Source organism: Oncorhynchus clarkii, chromosome 3 (assembly GCF_045791955.1).
Source record: "Oncorhynchus clarkii lewisi isolate Uvic-CL-2024 chromosome 3, UVic_Ocla_1.0, whole genome shotgun sequence".
Lineage (NCBI taxonomy): Eukaryota > Metazoa > Chordata > Actinopteri > Salmoniformes > Salmonidae > Oncorhynchus > Oncorhynchus clarkii.
Window position 1 is genome coordinate 72,271,065 of NC_092149.1, and position 17,042 is coordinate 72,288,106.

The following is a 17,042-nucleotide window of genomic DNA, read 5'->3' on the forward strand; positions in this document are numbered from 1 at the left end:
AACAGTTCAGGTTCAGTTGTCTCATTGTAAAGACTGCTTGTCTTTACCGCCAATGGATTGTACATGTGTTTGTATTTATTTAAACGTGTGGGTTATTTCCATTTAATTGATAAGTGTCTGACTGCCCACAGTTATGTTCAGTCATTGTACTACCCAGGATTCCTAGACATATCTGTAAGAGAATCTGTTGTACTCAAACCCAAAGCGGACTATTGCTAGATACTGTCCTCTAACCATGAACTCACAGTTGAGAAAACAAACAGGGTGGGAGGGAGAGAGAGCATTTATACAGACATATTCTATACTTTTGGCATGTAATGAGAAGACATATGCAATAGATTTGTGTCTTATCTCTAGATGAAATAAATCTATTATTACATTTCTACAGAATTAACCCTTAAAGCTAAGTGAAAAAGGTTGAGGCTCAAGTTTTTCCATCTTCAGATATAAGAGAAAACAAGTAGCTGTGGTAATGTATTTTGTTCCAGACATGACTGACTGATCTGATACCACTAATCAATATCCCATTTTTTATTGGTCACATACACGTATTTAGAATATGTTATAGCGGGTGTCGTGAAATGCTTGTCTATCTCCAGGACTGCATGCACATATGTACATGTCCTGGAACTGATTCCAATAGGCTCAGGTGATACATTTCTATTGTCTTTTTTTTAAACATTTGGATATTGGACACGGTATATTCCTCAGTATTGATGTGCAGACAACAGTCTCCTCATAGTGAGGGATCTCTACATTCACAACAGAAGCTGTAGTGCCATCTAGCCACAACTAGTAGTACTACCACTGCTATGGGATTTTTATACTAATCTGTGGACAGTATTTATTTATTTTTATATTGAATTGTTTTTATCCAAATCTTCCCTATTACATGTGCTTATTTTTCAAGACTATGATAATTCAATTGTTAGCAATTGTATTATCATTGTTGTCACTAAAAAGTTAAATGTTGAGGATTTTATAGTGTTGAAATCATGGTTGTGAATTTTGTTTGAATACTGTTCGAATTCATCCTTTATTCCTTGTTTTCTTGAGGTAATCTCAAGTCATAAGTGTTGGATAGATCAAAGCAAGATTGCCTACCAATGCTTTCCTTCATACAACCAATTCAGATATGCAACTACTTCAAGGAAGGGAGAAAGGAAGTATTTGAATGGGGCCTTTGTCTCCTGTTATGTATCCTTCACTACAAAGGTGCCTATGTTTTGAAACACATATGATGTATGCTCAACTTGTTTGTGTTATTGTATGCAATAATTTTCGTCCAATAGAGAGAGTGTGTGTGTGTGTGTGTGTGTGTGTGTGTGTGCGCGCCAGGCACCCTAGATTTCATACTGACAAATTCAGTCTTAGGTTTTTGCTTTAAGATTACAGATATGGAATTAGAAAAACTGTATCAAGATTCACATTTGTAAAATAAATATTTGTATGAACATTTTCAACATATTCTCATACTGTATGACTTATTTTTGGAACGCAAGTGTGTGTGCGTGTGTGTGCTGCAGTGTATTTGTCTTGTGTACTATACAGTATGTGAGAAGGCGGAGAGAGAGCGAGCGAGAGAGTTAGTGGTTGTAATATGAAGGTTGAGTATAGACATTGAGTTAATATCTGAAGCCCCCTTCCCCCTACTGTGCCCTGGTCCTACAGAACACTGAGAACTCTCTCCTGCCACTACACATCTCCTCTTCTAATAGCCCACGGAAGGAGGGTGAGAACGAGCAATGAGTCAAGGAGGGAAAGAGACAGAAAGATGAAGAGAACGAAACATGGAGAGAGAATATATTAGAGAAATTGAGACTTGAGGAATTTGCATTTAAATAGGCTTTCCTCTCCCATCTGGGTGTGTAATGCTGATATTATCTCACTTTGCAGCTGTTGCATACTCAAACACACATGAATACAGAGATGGAGAGGAGGAGGAGATGAAAGGAGAGAAAGTGTTGTGGAAATTGGAAAGTGTCAATAGTAATAACAAAGATCTAGCCCCTGGGAAAGGGAGAGACAGGTGTGTATTTGCACTGAATCCAGGAAGTAGAACCTAAAATGCAATTATCTACACACAGAGTATATAATAGAGGGCACAGAAAAGCACACAAAGATGCCAACCTTTTCAGTGACTTCAGTGAGGTTTAGGATGGTGTACAGCAGCACTTCATTGATCAAACTAAAGTTAGATTGATGTATTTGTCGTGGTTGCCAGTCATTGTTATAAATTAGTAGAATTAAGGGAAGGATGGAACTGTTTGGGGTTTTCTGAAGTATCTCTGTTGGTCAACATATTGTTACTTCTCTCTTTCAGATAGATTTCAGTTTATCTACAGTATTTTTATCAGATTCTTGAAAAACAAAATCTGTTGATGGGTTTTCTTCTAATGCAGAAAGGTTGATTTTGGCTAGTGATGTACACATTGTACAAAATATTTTATAAAAGCATATAGATCTATTCCTCTCTCCCTGAACTCGTTCACTTTGATGATAGTACAGTGAAGAGACTATACAACAATGTTATGAATTTTGGATTACAAATTTGTAGTTTTTTAATTATTCATCATCGTCATCATCTTCGTCGTCGTCATCATCGTTATCATCTTCGTCATCATCGTTATCATCGTCATCATCTTCGTCATCATCTTCGTCATCATCTTCGTTATCGTCTTCGTCATCTTCGTCATCATCATCGTTGTCATCATCATCATCATCCTCGGTGTTGACCTTGCCAGACAGGACGTCCTCTATCCAATCCTCCAGCTCCTGGGCTGTGGGCAGGTCCTGTTCGTCTATCTCCAGCCAGATGCTGTCAGCCTGTCCAGAGGGAGGGAGCGAGAAAGAGAGGTCAAAGGTCAGGGGCCAACGTGTTCGATCTGAGTTTCACAATTCCGGACAGGTTGCCAGATATTTCTTATGCTGTACTGGAGCTGTTAGGGGACTCACATCAGTAACGTTGACCACTCCGATCTGAGGCTTGAACAGGTCCACGTGGAATGTCTTCTCCCAGTAGGGGATCAGCTGAGGAGGGAGGGAGAACACACTGTGAGACCTGAGAACTGTAGGGACTTGTAGAAGAGTTCCTTTAGCCCTGTCTGTCTGTCTCTGTATGTGTGGCTCACCAGGGGGAAGTCATCAGGGTCGATCCAGATGATGCTGAGACCAGGGTGGTGGGTATTGTCTCTGGCCACCTCCTTCAACAGCTCCAGGAACTCATAACCATCTGAACAACGCATCAAGAAGGTTTGTCTGTGTTTTATCAATCCCTGAGAAGTTTGTTGAATTTCCTGGAAGCTATGATCCATTTCAGTGATTCTCAGGTTCAGATGAGACTGATACAAAGCCTACAGAAAGTATTCACACCCCTTGACTTTTTACACGTTTTGTTGTGTTACAGGCTGAATTTAAAATTACATTTAGAATTTAAGTCAGTGATCTGACATAATGTCAAAGTGGAATTATGTTTTATAATAAAAAATCTAAACCTGAAATGTCTTAAGTCAATAACTATTCAACGCCTTTGTCATGGCAAGCCTAAATAACTTCAAGAGTAAAAATGTGCTTAACAGGTCAGACAATAAGTTGCATGGACTAACTCTGTGCGCAATAATGGTATTTAACATTATTTTTGATTGACTACCCAATCTCTGTACACCACATACAATTATCTGTAAGGTCCATCAGTCGAGCAGTGAATTTCAAGCACAGATTCAACCACAAAGACCAGAGAGGTTTTCCAATGCCTCACAAAGAAGGGCACCTATTGGTAGATGGGTAAAAAAAAAACAGACATTGAATATCCCTTTGAGGATGGTGAAGTTATGAATTACACTTTGCACTTTGGATAGTGTATCAATACACCCAGTCACTACAAAGATATGGGCATCCTTTCTAACTCATTTGAGAGGAAGGAAACCGCTCAGGGATTTCACAATGAGGCCAATGGTGATTTAAAACCAGTTTCAGAGTTAAATGGCTGTGAAAAGTGAGGATGGATTGACAACATTGTACTGACACTAAATGACAGTGAAGAGAAGGAAGCCTGTACAGAATATAAATATTCCAAAACATGCATCCTGTTTCCAATAAAGCGCTAAAGTAATACTGCAAAGAAATGTACTTTAAGTCCTGAATACAAAGCATTATGTTTGGGGCCAACACAACACATCACTGAGTACCACTCTTTATATTTTCAAGCATGGCTGCATCATGTTATGGGTGTGCTTGTCATCAGCAAGGACTAGGGAGTTTTTTTAATAAAAAAAAGAGCTAAGAGCTAGACACTGGCAAAATCCTAGAGGTAAACCTGGTTCAGTCTGCTTTCCAACAGACACTGGGAGATAAATCCACCTTTCAGCAGGACAATAACCTACAACACAAGTCATAAAATATACACTGGAGTTACTTATGAAGAGTGGCTAGTTACAGTTTTGACTTAAATCTGACTTAAATATATGGTAAGACTTGAAAATGGCTGTCAGCAATGATCAACAACCAACTTGACAGAACAAGAAGAGTTTTTTACATGTTTAATGGGCCAGGTTTGCAAAGCTCTTAGCGATTTACCCAGAAACACTCACAGCTGTAATCGCTGCCAAAGGTGATTCTAAGATGTATTGACTCAGGGGGGTTGATTGAATACTTATCTAATTAAAATATATTTAATTAATAAAACATATATTTGTCATAATTTTTCTTTATCCTTGACATTACAGAGTATTTTGTATTGATTGTTGACAAAAAATGACAAATCAATTTTAATCCCACCAATCCCACGTTTAAACACAACACAATATGAAAAAAGTCAAGGGGTGTGAATACATTCTGAAGCAATGTGTATGAGGTTGCTCTTTTAAAAGCTATGTCACGTTCATCTCCTCGGGAACCTGTACTGCAGAGCTAAGTTTATTTATACTAATGTCTGCCTTGCTCAGTGCTAAAATTGGGTAATGATATTGATATAATGGCTTTTACCAGGGTCCTCCTCCTCTGCGAAGGCCACCACATGGATCCCCTCCAAATCGTCCTCCTGAGAATAACAGAAACAACATCATGAGAAGCTGTCCCAGGATTAAGGCAAGTAAAGCAAGATTGCATATCAAATACTTCTATGTATGTTGTCTGGTTAGACTGTAAACTCTCCTTCCAGACTCATATTAAACATCTCCAATCCAAAATCAAATCTACAATCGGCTTTCTATTTTGCAACAAAGCCTCCTTCACTCACGCCGCCAAACTTAACCTAGTAAAACTGACTATCCTACCGATCCTCGACTTTGGCGATGTCATCTACAAAATATCTTCCAATACTCTACTCAGCAAACTGGATGCAGTCTATCACAGTGCCATCCGTTTTGTTACCAAATCACCTTATACCACCCACCACTGCTACCTGTATGCTCTAGTCGGCTGGGCCTCCCTGCATATTCGTCACCAGACCCACTGGCTCCAGGTCATCTATAAGTCTATGCTAGGTAAAGCTCCGCCTTATCCCAGTTCACTGCTCACGATAACAACACCCAACCGTGGCACACGCTCCAGCAGGTATATCTTACTGATCATCCTCAAAGCCAACACCTAATTTGGCCGCCTTTCCTTCCAGTTCTCTGCTGCCAGTGACTGGAACGAATTGCAAAAATCGCTGAAGTTGGAGACTTATTTCCCTCACCAACTTTAAACATCAGCTATCTGAGCAACTAACCGGTCGCTGCAGCTGTACATAGTCCATCTGTAAATAGCCCACCCAATCTACCTACCTCATCCCCATATTGTTTTTATTTACTTTCCTGCTCTTTTGCACACCAGTATCTCTACTTGCACATCATCATCTGCTCATTTATCACTCCAGTGTTAATATGCTAAATTGTAATTATTCACTCCTATGGCCTATTTATTGCCTACCTCCTCATACCTCCTTTTGTACACACTGTCTATAGACTTTCCTTTTTTTTCTACTGTGTCATTGGCTTGTTTATTGTTTATTCCATGTGCAACTTTGTGTTGTTGTCTGTGTCACACTGCTTTGCTTTATCTTGGCCAGGTCGCAGTTGTAAATGAGAACTTGTTCTCAACTAGCCTACCTGGTTAAATAAAGGCGAAATAAATAAAATGTAATGTTACATTGAGTAATTCTCTATTCAGAGGCTTTGAACTGAACTGAAAAATAATACAACTTCTCACCCAGGTCTCAAACATGTCCTCAGCACGCAGTTTTCTCAGTGTTGGTCTGAAAACAAAGACAAACAATCTTACACAACCCTGTCTGTTTGGTGTCACTAATCGCACTGATCAGAGTGAAATAACTGTGTTCTGACAGCCATACTGATCCCTTTCTTACCTCCTGTGTTCAGTGACGAAGGCCACGATCTCCTGCTCAGAGTTAGGCCTGTCAGGGACAGTGACAGGCTCCTCCATGAAGGGCTCGTAGAAATCCACCTCGTTCATCTTCAGGGTCAGCTCCTTGGCCACCTTAAACACCACAAACACCTTGAATCAGGACCCCCTGCCCTGACAGGACCCCTGCTCACAGACCAATTAGGATCCCCTGCCCTGACAGGACCCCTACTCACAGACCAATCAGGACCCCCTGCCCTGACAGGACCCCTACTCACAGACCAATCAGGACCTCATGCCCTGCCCTGCCCTGACAGGACTCCTACTCACAGATCAATCAGGACCCCCTGCCCTGACAGGACTCCTACTCACAGACCAATCAGGACCCCCTGCCCTGCCCTGACAGGACTCCTACTCACAGACCAATCAGGACCCCCTGCCCTGCACTGACAGGACTCCTACTCACATACCAATCAGGACTCCCTGCCCTGACAGGACTGCTACTCACAGACCAAGGAAACAGAATTTCAAGGTATGGATGTCAGTATACTCACAGATTTCTCAAAGGTAGCGAAGAATCTGATGTAGGGCTGGAACTGCTCTGCAGCCTCCTTGAATGCATGGTAGTCTGGAGGAGACCAGAGGTTTATGAAGAAGAGAAAGGAGAGCATTTGGTGGAGTGAGGGATGGAAGAGAGGACACTTAACTTATTTTTAAGTCGCTGTACTACTGTGTAACCACCTGCTACACCATTTATTATCCATTGTGAAGAGATGTAGACCTTCAGCATTAAAGTCTAATTCCCAGATTGGTTCTGTCAATTAGCATAGCCGTTACCAAGCATCTGTTAGCTTGTGTGTGCTAGCTGGGCTATCATTAGCCTTTAAGGAGATGCCGTTGACACATACAGGCACTGAAATAACTGAACTCTGTTTGTTGACCCCTAGTTCTAGGCTCCCACAGTTGGTCATGGGCGAGACAGCCATCGTTGTGCTCATCATGAGTGCGGTGCTGCGTCTTAGGATAAATGGGAAAACATTTGGGCCTCACAGCTGTCTGTGGAGGGAGGGTAAAATAGATCATGAAGCTTGTGTAGCTCAGTTGATAGAGCATGGCACTTGCAGCACCAGGGTTGTGGGTTTGATTCCCATGGCGAACCAGTATGAAAAAAAGTATTAAAATGTCTGCACTCACTACTGCAAGTCGCCCTTGATAAGAGCCTCTGCTAAATGACTGAAATGAAATCCGTGGTTTAAAAATGCTCTGGTCATTATCAAGCCCTGGGGATCATCCAATAGCAGTCCAATCCCTGCCATCACACATAAGCACAGACAGATTGGTAAAAACTCACATTCTGATTCGTCATTTTTGAAGTAGCCAATAAGACGGATGTCTTCCTCCATCCTGTCAAAGGCCCTCAGCTCCAGAGTATTTCCTATCACTTCCACGGGCTCCTCCAACAGCTAGAGAGAGAAGAGAGAGTTTGTTGTACAGGGAAAGGGACACAACAGCAAGCTGATCCTAGATCTGTGCCTAGTATCAACAAGTCACTCACGTCTAGTAGGAACTCCACCAGGGTGTCTGCAGAGAGCAGGCCATCAAACTCAATCATACGGTCTCCCTTGAACACGTACACACTTCCCTCTTCCACCAGGCCTGGGTCATAGTTTAGGGTTCAGGGGGTCACATACAGATCATTATTTACAGCCATTCACTGCAGGCTGTACAAAAGCCTTTTGGTGCTTCATAGTCATGCAGTATCATACTTTTTGGCAACTATAGTGCAGGCTGATGTGTTAATGGTTTTCTTACCCAGCTTCTTGGCAACCTTGACGTCTTCGTGGGAGTCAACCATTCCAAACCCAATCTCCTTTTCCTCCATAACCTGGGCAGCAAGCTGGAGATGACGAAAGACTGTTACTTCAACATCATCATAACACTAAAATTAGAACAGTGTCAAATAGATCTTACATCTGCCCTTACTGGTACAGATGTAAGACCTTCATTTGATCCCTCTTTTGTTGCTGAGACATTTCCTATACAGCAGGCAATGCAAACTTGTAGTGTAATTATGTTTTAAAAAGGCTTCTAAAGTGTGTTATTTCCACTTTAAAACGTCAGACTTGATTTTCCCTAACAAAAAATGTATCAACCCTTACCAAAAAATTCCATTAAATGTAATCCACATAATAATTCACATTTTCTGTTGCTGCATGATTATTTTCCTGCTGTAACAAACTGGTTCAAATTAAGATTCTACATCTGTATGTGCTCACAAACTGTGATCCAGTTTGAAGCATTGACAAAACATTGAAGCTTTTTTAAACTTTAAGCAATCATATCTAGGAAAAAACCCTAGAGAGAGAGAGAGAGACAATGCTGACCGATAATTTAAATAAAATAAAATTGTATTGGTCGTATACAACACAAACATACACAGTCACATGCACAATCTGCGACTGTAAGTCGGCACTGGGACAGACAGGACTGGGATGAGCCTTAATTGGGGTGACGTTATTGAGTAGATAACGGTCCAGAGAACAGAAAAGCCCAAAGGCGACACACACACAGAGGGAGACAGTTCTAGAATGACTAGAAGTGCACAGCTCTACATGTACTGTACATACAAGCCAGAATGCTGCTGCCATTGTGGTCTCAATTAGGTGAGGCTATGTCAGTCAAGGCCTTGAGCTCTGACAGGGGTAAAACTGGGGCTCCTAAGAATACCTGACTGACAGAAATATCAGGAGGGGAACACTGATTTGTCTGTCTTTATCCAGATGATACGGTGACAGCTGATCATTTAGGGCTTTGAACATCATGTTTGAAAAAAAATATATAGAGGCAAAGAATATGCATTAGTTGTAGACAAGAAAAAGGCATTGTATTTTTTGCAGCTCAGCAAAACTGTACACACCTTAAAAGGGATATGCTGTACTGTGTACCTCTCAACTTCTAGCAAACCAAAACCAATGAACACAGACAGAAAACTACAATTTAGAGTACATGCAACATGAAACAAGTAGCCTTTGTCCAAGCATGAGATACATTATGTCAATGCTACATTGACAGAGTGATGAAAAAAGATCAGATAGGTTGTGGACTCTTCAAACAAATCTCACTCTGTAAGCGCCTTATACAGTGCCTTGCGAAAGTATTCGGCCCCCTTGAACTTTGCGACCTTTTGCCACATTTCAGGCTTCAAACAGAAAGATATAAAACTGTATTTTTTTGTGAAGAATCAACAACAAGTGGGACACAATCATGAAGTGGAACGACATTTATTGGACTTTTTTTACTTTTTTAACAAATCAAAAACTGAAAATTGGGCGTGCAAAATTATTCAGCCCCTTTACTTTCAGTGCAGCAAACTCTCTCCAGAAGTTCAGTGAAGATCTCTGAATGATCCAATGTTGACCTAAATGACTAATGATGATAAATACAATCCACCTGTGTGTAATCAAGTCTCCGTATAAATGCACCTGCACTGTGATAGTCTCAGAGGTCCGTTAAAAGCGCAGAGAGCATCATGAAGAACAAGGAACACACCAGGCAGGTCCGAGATACTGTTGTGAAGAATTTTAAAGCCGGATTTGGATACAAAAAGATTTCCCAAGCTTTAAACATCCCAAGGAGCACTGTGCAAGCGATAATATTGAAATGGAAGGAGTATCAGACCACTGCAAATCTACCAAGACCTGGCCGTCCCTCTAAAAACTTTCAGCTCATACAAGGAGAAGACTGATCAGAGATGCAGCCAAGAGGCCCATGATCACTCTGGATGAACTGCAGAGATCTACAGCTGAGGTGGGAGACTCTGTCCATAGGACAACAATCAGTCGTATATTGCACAAATCTGGCCTTTATGGAAGAGTGGCAAGAAGAAAGCCATTTCTTAAAGATATCCATAAAAAGTGTCGTTTAAAGCTTGCCACAAGCCACCTGGAAGACACACCAAACATCTGGTCAGATGAAACCAAAATTGAACTTTTTGGCAACAATGCAAAACGTTATGTTTGGCGTAAAAGCAACACAGCTCATCACCCTGAACACACCATACCCACTGTCAAACATGGTGGTGGCAGCATCATGGTTTGGGCCTGCTTTTCTTCAGCAGGGACAGGGAAGATGGTTAAAATTGATGGGAAGATGGATGGAGCCAAATACAGGACCATTCTGGAAGAAAACCTGATGGAGTCTGCGAAAGACCTGAGACTGGGACGGAGATTTGTCTTCCAACAAGACAATGATCCAAAACATAAAGCAAAATCTACAATGGAATGGTTCAAAAATAAACATATCCAGGTGTTAGAATGGCCAAGTCAAAGTCCAGACCTGAATCCAATCGAGAATCTGTGGAAAGAACTGAAAACTGCTGTTCACAAATGCTCTCCATCCAACCTCACTGAGCTCGAGCTGTTTTGCAAGGAGGAATGGGAAAAAATTTCAGTCTCTCGATGTGCAAAACTGATAGAGACATACCCCAAGCGACTTACAGCTGTAATCGCAGCAAAAGGTGGCGCTACAAAGTATTAACTTAAGGGGGCTGAATAATTTTGCACGCCCAATTTTTCAGTTTTTGATTTGTTAAAAAAGTTTGAAATATCCAATAAATGTCGTTCCACTTCATGATTGTGTCCCACTTGTTGTTGATTCTTCACAAAAAAATACAGTTTTATATCTTTCTGTTTGAAGCCTGAAATGTGGCAAAAGGTCGCAAAGTTCAAGGGGGCCGAATACTTTCGCAAGGCACTGTAAAATAATGCAACATGGATGTAATCTCCGGACCTGGGTTCTAATACATGTGTACTTGATTATTTGTTATGTAGATATTTTCCATGTATTTCAGTATGTTGAAATAATGTGTCCAGAATCAACTACTTATATTGGAAGTATTTGAAAGTATTTTCAAATAATTTCCTATACAAAGACTATTTTTTGTAAGTATTTCCAAAAACATTATTTTCAAATTGCCAACAGACCTGGTTCAAATGCATGGGAGTATTTTAATAGTTGTTATAAATACTGTGTATTTGAGTAATTTGAAATAAATGCCAATATTCAACTATTTACAGTGCCTTGCGAAAGTATTCGGCCCCCTTGAACTTTGCGACCTTTAGCCACATTTCAGGCTTCAAACAGAAAGATATAAAACTGTATTTGTTTGTGAAGAATCAACAACAAGTGGGACACAATCATGAAGTGGAACGACATTTATTGGATATTTCAAACGTTTTTTAACAAATCAAAAACTGAAAAATTGGGCGTGCAAAATTATTCAGCCCCTTTACTTAAGTTAATACTTTGTAGCGCCACCTTTTGCTGCGATTACAGCTGTAAGTCGCTTGGGGTATGTCTCTATCAGTTTTGCACATCGAGAGACTGGAAATTTTTCTCATTCCTCCTTGCGAAACAGCTCGAGCTCAGTGAGGTTGGATGGAGAGCATTTGTGAACAGCAGTTTTCAGTTCAGTTCAACACTTTTTATGGATATCTTTAAGAAATGTCTTTCTTCTTGCCACTCTTCCATAAAGGCCAGATTTGTGCAATATACGACTGATTGCTGTCCTATGGACAGAGTCTCCCACCTCAGCTGTAGATCTCTGCAGTTCATCCAGAGTGATGATGGGCCTCTTGGCTGCATCTCTGATCAGTCTTCTCCTTGTATGAGCTGAAAGTTTAGAGGGACGGCCAGGTCTTGGTAGATTTGCAGTGGTCTGATACTCCTTCCATTTCAATATTATCGCTTGCACAGTGCTCCTTGGGATGTTTAAAGCTTGGGAAATCTTTTTGTATCCAAATCCGGCTTTAAAATTCTTCACAACAGTATCTCGGACCTGCCTGGTGTGTTCCTTGTTCTTCATGATGCTCTCTGCGCTTTTAACGGACCTCTGAGACTATCACAGTGCAGGTGCATTTATACGGAGACTTGATTACACACAGGTGGATTGTATTTATCATCATTAGTCATTTAGGTCAACATTGGATCATTCAGTGATCCTCACTGAACTTCTGGAGAGAGTTTGCTGCACTGAAAGTAAAGGGGCTGAATAATTTTGCACGCCCAATTTTTCAGTTTTTGATTTGTTAAAAAAGTTTGAAATATCCAATAAATGTTGTTCCACTTCATGATTGTGTCCCACTTGTTGTTGATTCTTCACAAAAAAATACAGTTTTATAACTTTATGTTTGAAGCCTGAAATGTGGCAAAAGGTCGCAAAGCTCAAGGGGGCCGAATACTTTCGCAAGGCACTGTATGTTTTCAGCAACAACATACCTAAATACTTACTTCCAAATGTCTTTGAAAGTCATTTAAATACCCTAAATACATTTAGAACCCAGATATGGTAATCTTATACAGATATATTTTAGTGAAGCAAAAGAGCAAGTACAGTTAATTATGATTACCCTGGACCCTAACCCTAGTGCAGTATTTTGGGGTATGTTATTAGGATCTCCATTAGCTTTTGCTATAGCATCAGCTACTCTTCCTGGGGTCCACACAAAACATGAAACATTAAATAATACAGAACATTAATGGACAAGAACATCTCAAGGTCAGAACTGCATAAATGTAAAGTGTCACACACAGCCTACATATCAGCATATACACACAAAATATCTAGGTCAAATAAGGGAGAGTCGTTGTGTGGTGAGATATTGGTTTAGCTGTTTGTTTTTTGAACAGGTTTGATGTACATTTGAGCAGTCAGAGATGGGAGTACCATGCAATCATGGCTCAATATAATACTGTATGTTTTCTTGAATTTGTTCTGGATTTGGGGTCTGTGATAAGACGGCATGTCTGTGGGGTAAGTGTTTGTGTCAGTGCTGTCTGTAAATTGACTATGCTGTGTGTAAGTTTACTATGCAAATATAGTCAACTTACCCACCTGTGGTGAGTTAAAATATCTGGGGCTATTATCAGAAGTGGGAAACTGGTCTCAGATTACCTGCTGCACATCACACTCTAACACAAGCCATGAGGAGCACAGGACAGCTAGGGAGAAGAACATAGGCTAAAGCAGTCCACTGTAGTCCACTGTCACAGCTCAGATATCACACTGTTGCAGTAGGATACTACACTGACACTTTACTTGAAGTAGCTTCTTATGACGTGCTGATTATATTAGAAACATATTCATAGCACATTAGACTGTAGATGCAGTCATAGGGCATCATGAAATGCTATAATCAATTAGCTAACCCTATAGCTATTCAAAAACATTTTAATTGATATAGTATCTTAAATTTCAAAGCAAAACAGGGAGAGAGACAGACACTGCAATGCCCTTCACATGTATAGCTCAATAACATACACTGCATGAGTGCCAGTCCTATTTCTGCCTGTGGCAGAGAGCTAGGGTGAATGACATACATTACAACGGGAGTGAAGTGGAGAATGAATTAACAGAAATAACCTTAACTGAAAGAACTGGGCAGCCTCTCTCTCGCACACGCTCACTCTCATACACTCACTCTCAACAGACAGACAGACAGACAGACAGACAGACAGACAGACAGACGAGAAACCTGTTGAGGGTGGAAAACCCAGCAGCGTTGCCGTTTTTTACACAAACCAGTGCAACTGGCAGCTACTACCATACCGCGTTCAAAGGCACTCAAATCTTTTGTCTTGCCCATTCACCCTCTGAATGGCACACATACACAATCCATGTCTTGATTGTCTCAAGGCTTAAAAATGATTCTAAAACTTGTCTCCTCCCCTTCATTTACACTGATTGAAGTGGATTTAACAACTTACATTAATAAGGGATCACCACATCATCTTTGTCATGGAAAGAGCAGGTGTTCATAATGTTTTGTATACTCAGATTAAAGGAAATCTCCCCTCAAAAACTGTATTTTGGTATTTATTTAATTAGTCCACTGTTGATACAGTCCTAAAATGTTTTGGATGTCAGCGGTCAAGTTTTCAAGATGTTGGAATTTCAAGAAGCAAATGGTTCAACTAATTAGAAAGTCAGAAATGTCAGAGTTGCGACTAGCCTGTGAACGCGGCAATAGTTTTACATGCCACATCATCAGGATGATGCAAAAAAAAACATCATTATGATGATGTGGCAAGTGTCACTTTGCTTCTTGAAAGTCCAAAATCTTGAAAACTTGACTGTTGACATGCAAAACATTTTGGGACTGTGAATAAAAAAATACCAAAATATTGTTTTTTAGTGTATTTTTCCTTTAACTAATCAAAAGATAACCATCGTGCTCTCCCAGAAGCTTGGTTGGTGTGTAAAACCCGCCAATACAGGCAAATAAAGAGGTGTAATGGGTTCGCAAACCAAAATATGTTGCATATTGCTTCATTCATTATTCAATGTTAAATTTGTTTTACTGCATCAGGGATAGCATACACAGATGTTTCGGAATTACAGCCTTCTACAGTGTGTAGGTCTGTAATTGAACACAGCATTTGTAAACAACAACAAACGAGCAGCAGGTGATGTTTTTCATTCACAGTGACATGTAATGAAGTACACTTTATGCAACATGTTTTGGAGTGTGAACCCTTTATACCTCTTTATTTTTCCTTTAACCCCAGTCAGCAAACCCCTCGGTAAGTTGTGAGCTACGTGTCCATTGGAACACTGTAATGTCTTGGTACTGTAAATGATTTATGGAGTAATACTGTAGGTCTAGCTGACCCGGTGACCCCAGACTGTTAAATCACCTCAGTCCAGCCCAGGTGTTCCCCCTCCCTAGTGACTCTCCCCTTTCTCCCCTAACTACCATCTCTTTCTCCTCCTCATCTCTTTCTACTTCTCCTCACCTCTTTCTCTTCCTCCTCCTCCTCCTCATCTCTTTCTCCTCCTCCTCCTCCTCCTCCTCCTCCACCTCATCTCTTTCTCCTCCTCCTACTCCTCCTCCTCCTCCTGCTCCTCCTCTTCATCTCTTTCTCTTTCTCCTCCTCCTTTATCCTCCTCCTCATCTCTTTCTCCTCCTCCTCCTCCTCCTCCTCCACCTCATCTCTTTCTCCTCCTCCTACTCTTCCTCCTCCTCCTCCTCCTCCTCCTCTTCATCTCTTTCTCTTTCTCCTCCTCCTCCTCCTCCTCCTCCTCCACCTCATCTCTTTCTCCTCCTCCTACTCCTCTTTCTCTTTCTCCTCCTCCTCCTCATCTCTTTCGCCTCCTCCTCATCTATTTCTCCTCCTCATCTCCTCCTCCTCATCTCTTTCTCCTCCTCATCTCTTTCTCTTCCTCCTCATCTCTTTCTCCTCATCTCTTTCTCCTCCTCATCTCTTTCTCCGCCTCCTCCTCTTTCATCACCTCCTCATCTCTTTCTACTCCTCCTCCTCATCCTCATATTTTTCTCCTCTCCCACATACTCCTCCCCCACCATCTCCCTTTTCCTCCCCTCCTCCTCTTCTTCCTCTTCCTCATTCTCATCAAGCTTACCTCCAGCACCATCTCAGTCATCTGGTGTTGTTTCTGCAGCTCCTTGCCGTCAGGGATGGGTTTGTGGTACAGCAGACAGAGAATGCTGTACTTCTTCATAGCCTTCTTGTAGTTCTTGTCATTGATGTTGATGACCCTGTCGTTCCCGTCATAGCGAGGGAACTCCAGGCCCTTCTCGGTCTGGACGAGGGGCGCCAGGGACAGGGACAGGCACAGGATCAGAAGCAGCCACAGAGAACGCATGGTCTGAGTTAGGAACGACCAGGCACCCAGAGAATCACAGAGTAACCTTCACCAGTTACGACCTCTACAAGAGCGCTTAGGCTTAGGACAGAAAACAAACTCTCCAAAATGTTAAAATAATTTTTAAAACAACAATAGAAAGACAGGTGGAGAATAACAGGTTGCCCTTCAATTATAGTACAAATCTCCTTGAGTTTCCTTCCAAGCCGCCCTCTGATGCCTAACGCTTGTTCAGGAACCAGAGACCCTTTCTCTCCCCGTTTTGCTCCCTCTCTCCTGCCGAGACAAAGGGAAAGAACAGCCCTGACAGGCCTGAAGCACGCTGGGGGGCTGGATACCGTACATAGCAGCACCCCTCTCCCCCTGCCCACCCCACACAGGCCCATTTTTAGGAGACCAGTTGTTTAGGTGCTAAAAATAAATAGGTGAGAGACCGAAAGAGAGAGAAAGGACGACAGGAGATAGTGGGTTTTTACACTGGGCCTCAGCTCTCTGCTCACACTCTCACACCATGATGTCTCTATTTGGCATGTTGGGAGGAATGAGGAGATTTGGGGTGATAGTAATCTGAGGACTACATGTCTAAAGTTCTAGCTGTCATAGTGTAGATTGGGTTAGTTACCATGAGCATAAAAAGAGCCTCCTGAGCAGTGCCCAGGGGTGTAAACTGGGTATTCCCAACAGGTTAGAATTATGCTAACAGTGTCCCACACCACAATATCCAGTGTTAATAGAAGTTAATAGATGCTAATGTAGTGACAGGCTAATGGACAGCACTAACAGGTTGCCTAATGGCAACTAGAATATCATAGAGATAGCTTTATAGTGGTTACTTTACTTTGGAAATCAGCAGTCTGCTTGCATAAATATTTTGAATGACCGGTATGCGCCCACACCATTCTGTTGTTGGGGTACACCCATACCAATCCAAGATACAGGCATTTTGCTACACCCACAATAACATCTTCTAAATATGTGTAAGTGACCAATACAACTTGATTTGATTTGAAAACATACCTAATTACAATTTTTCTGGAAG

At 41.3% G+C, this 17,042-nt stretch overlaps 1 protein-coding gene across 2 annotated transcripts; it reads right to left on the reverse strand.

Annotated features, from left to right (window-relative positions):
- Positions 1–55: 55 nt before the first annotated feature.
- On the reverse strand, positions 56–16,381 carry LOC139403280 (calsequestrin-2-like). 2 transcript variants are annotated; one of them, XR_011633367.1, is made up of 12 exons: positions 15,761–16,381; positions 8,155–8,239; positions 7,898–7,998; positions 7,694–7,805; positions 6,897–6,970; positions 6,347–6,477; positions 6,190–6,235; positions 4,984–5,038; positions 3,132–3,232; positions 2,956–3,030; positions 1,498–2,826; positions 844–1,343 (listed from the first exon to the last, which is right to left on the reverse strand). XR_011633367.1 is itself a non-coding variant. In XM_071146935.1 (11 exons), the coding sequence occupies exons 1-11, from the start codon at positions 16,001–16,003 to the stop codon at positions 2,566–2,568; spliced, it is 1,284 nt and encodes a 427-aa protein (XP_071003036.1). In that variant the 5' UTR covers positions 16,004–16,381; the 3' UTR covers positions 56–2,565. The 2 variants fall into 2 exon arrangements, 1 of the variants encoding a protein (XP_071003036.1); XM_071146935.1 differs by having other exon boundaries at positions 56–2,826.
- Between the last annotated feature and the right edge of the window lie 661 nt (positions 16,382–17,042).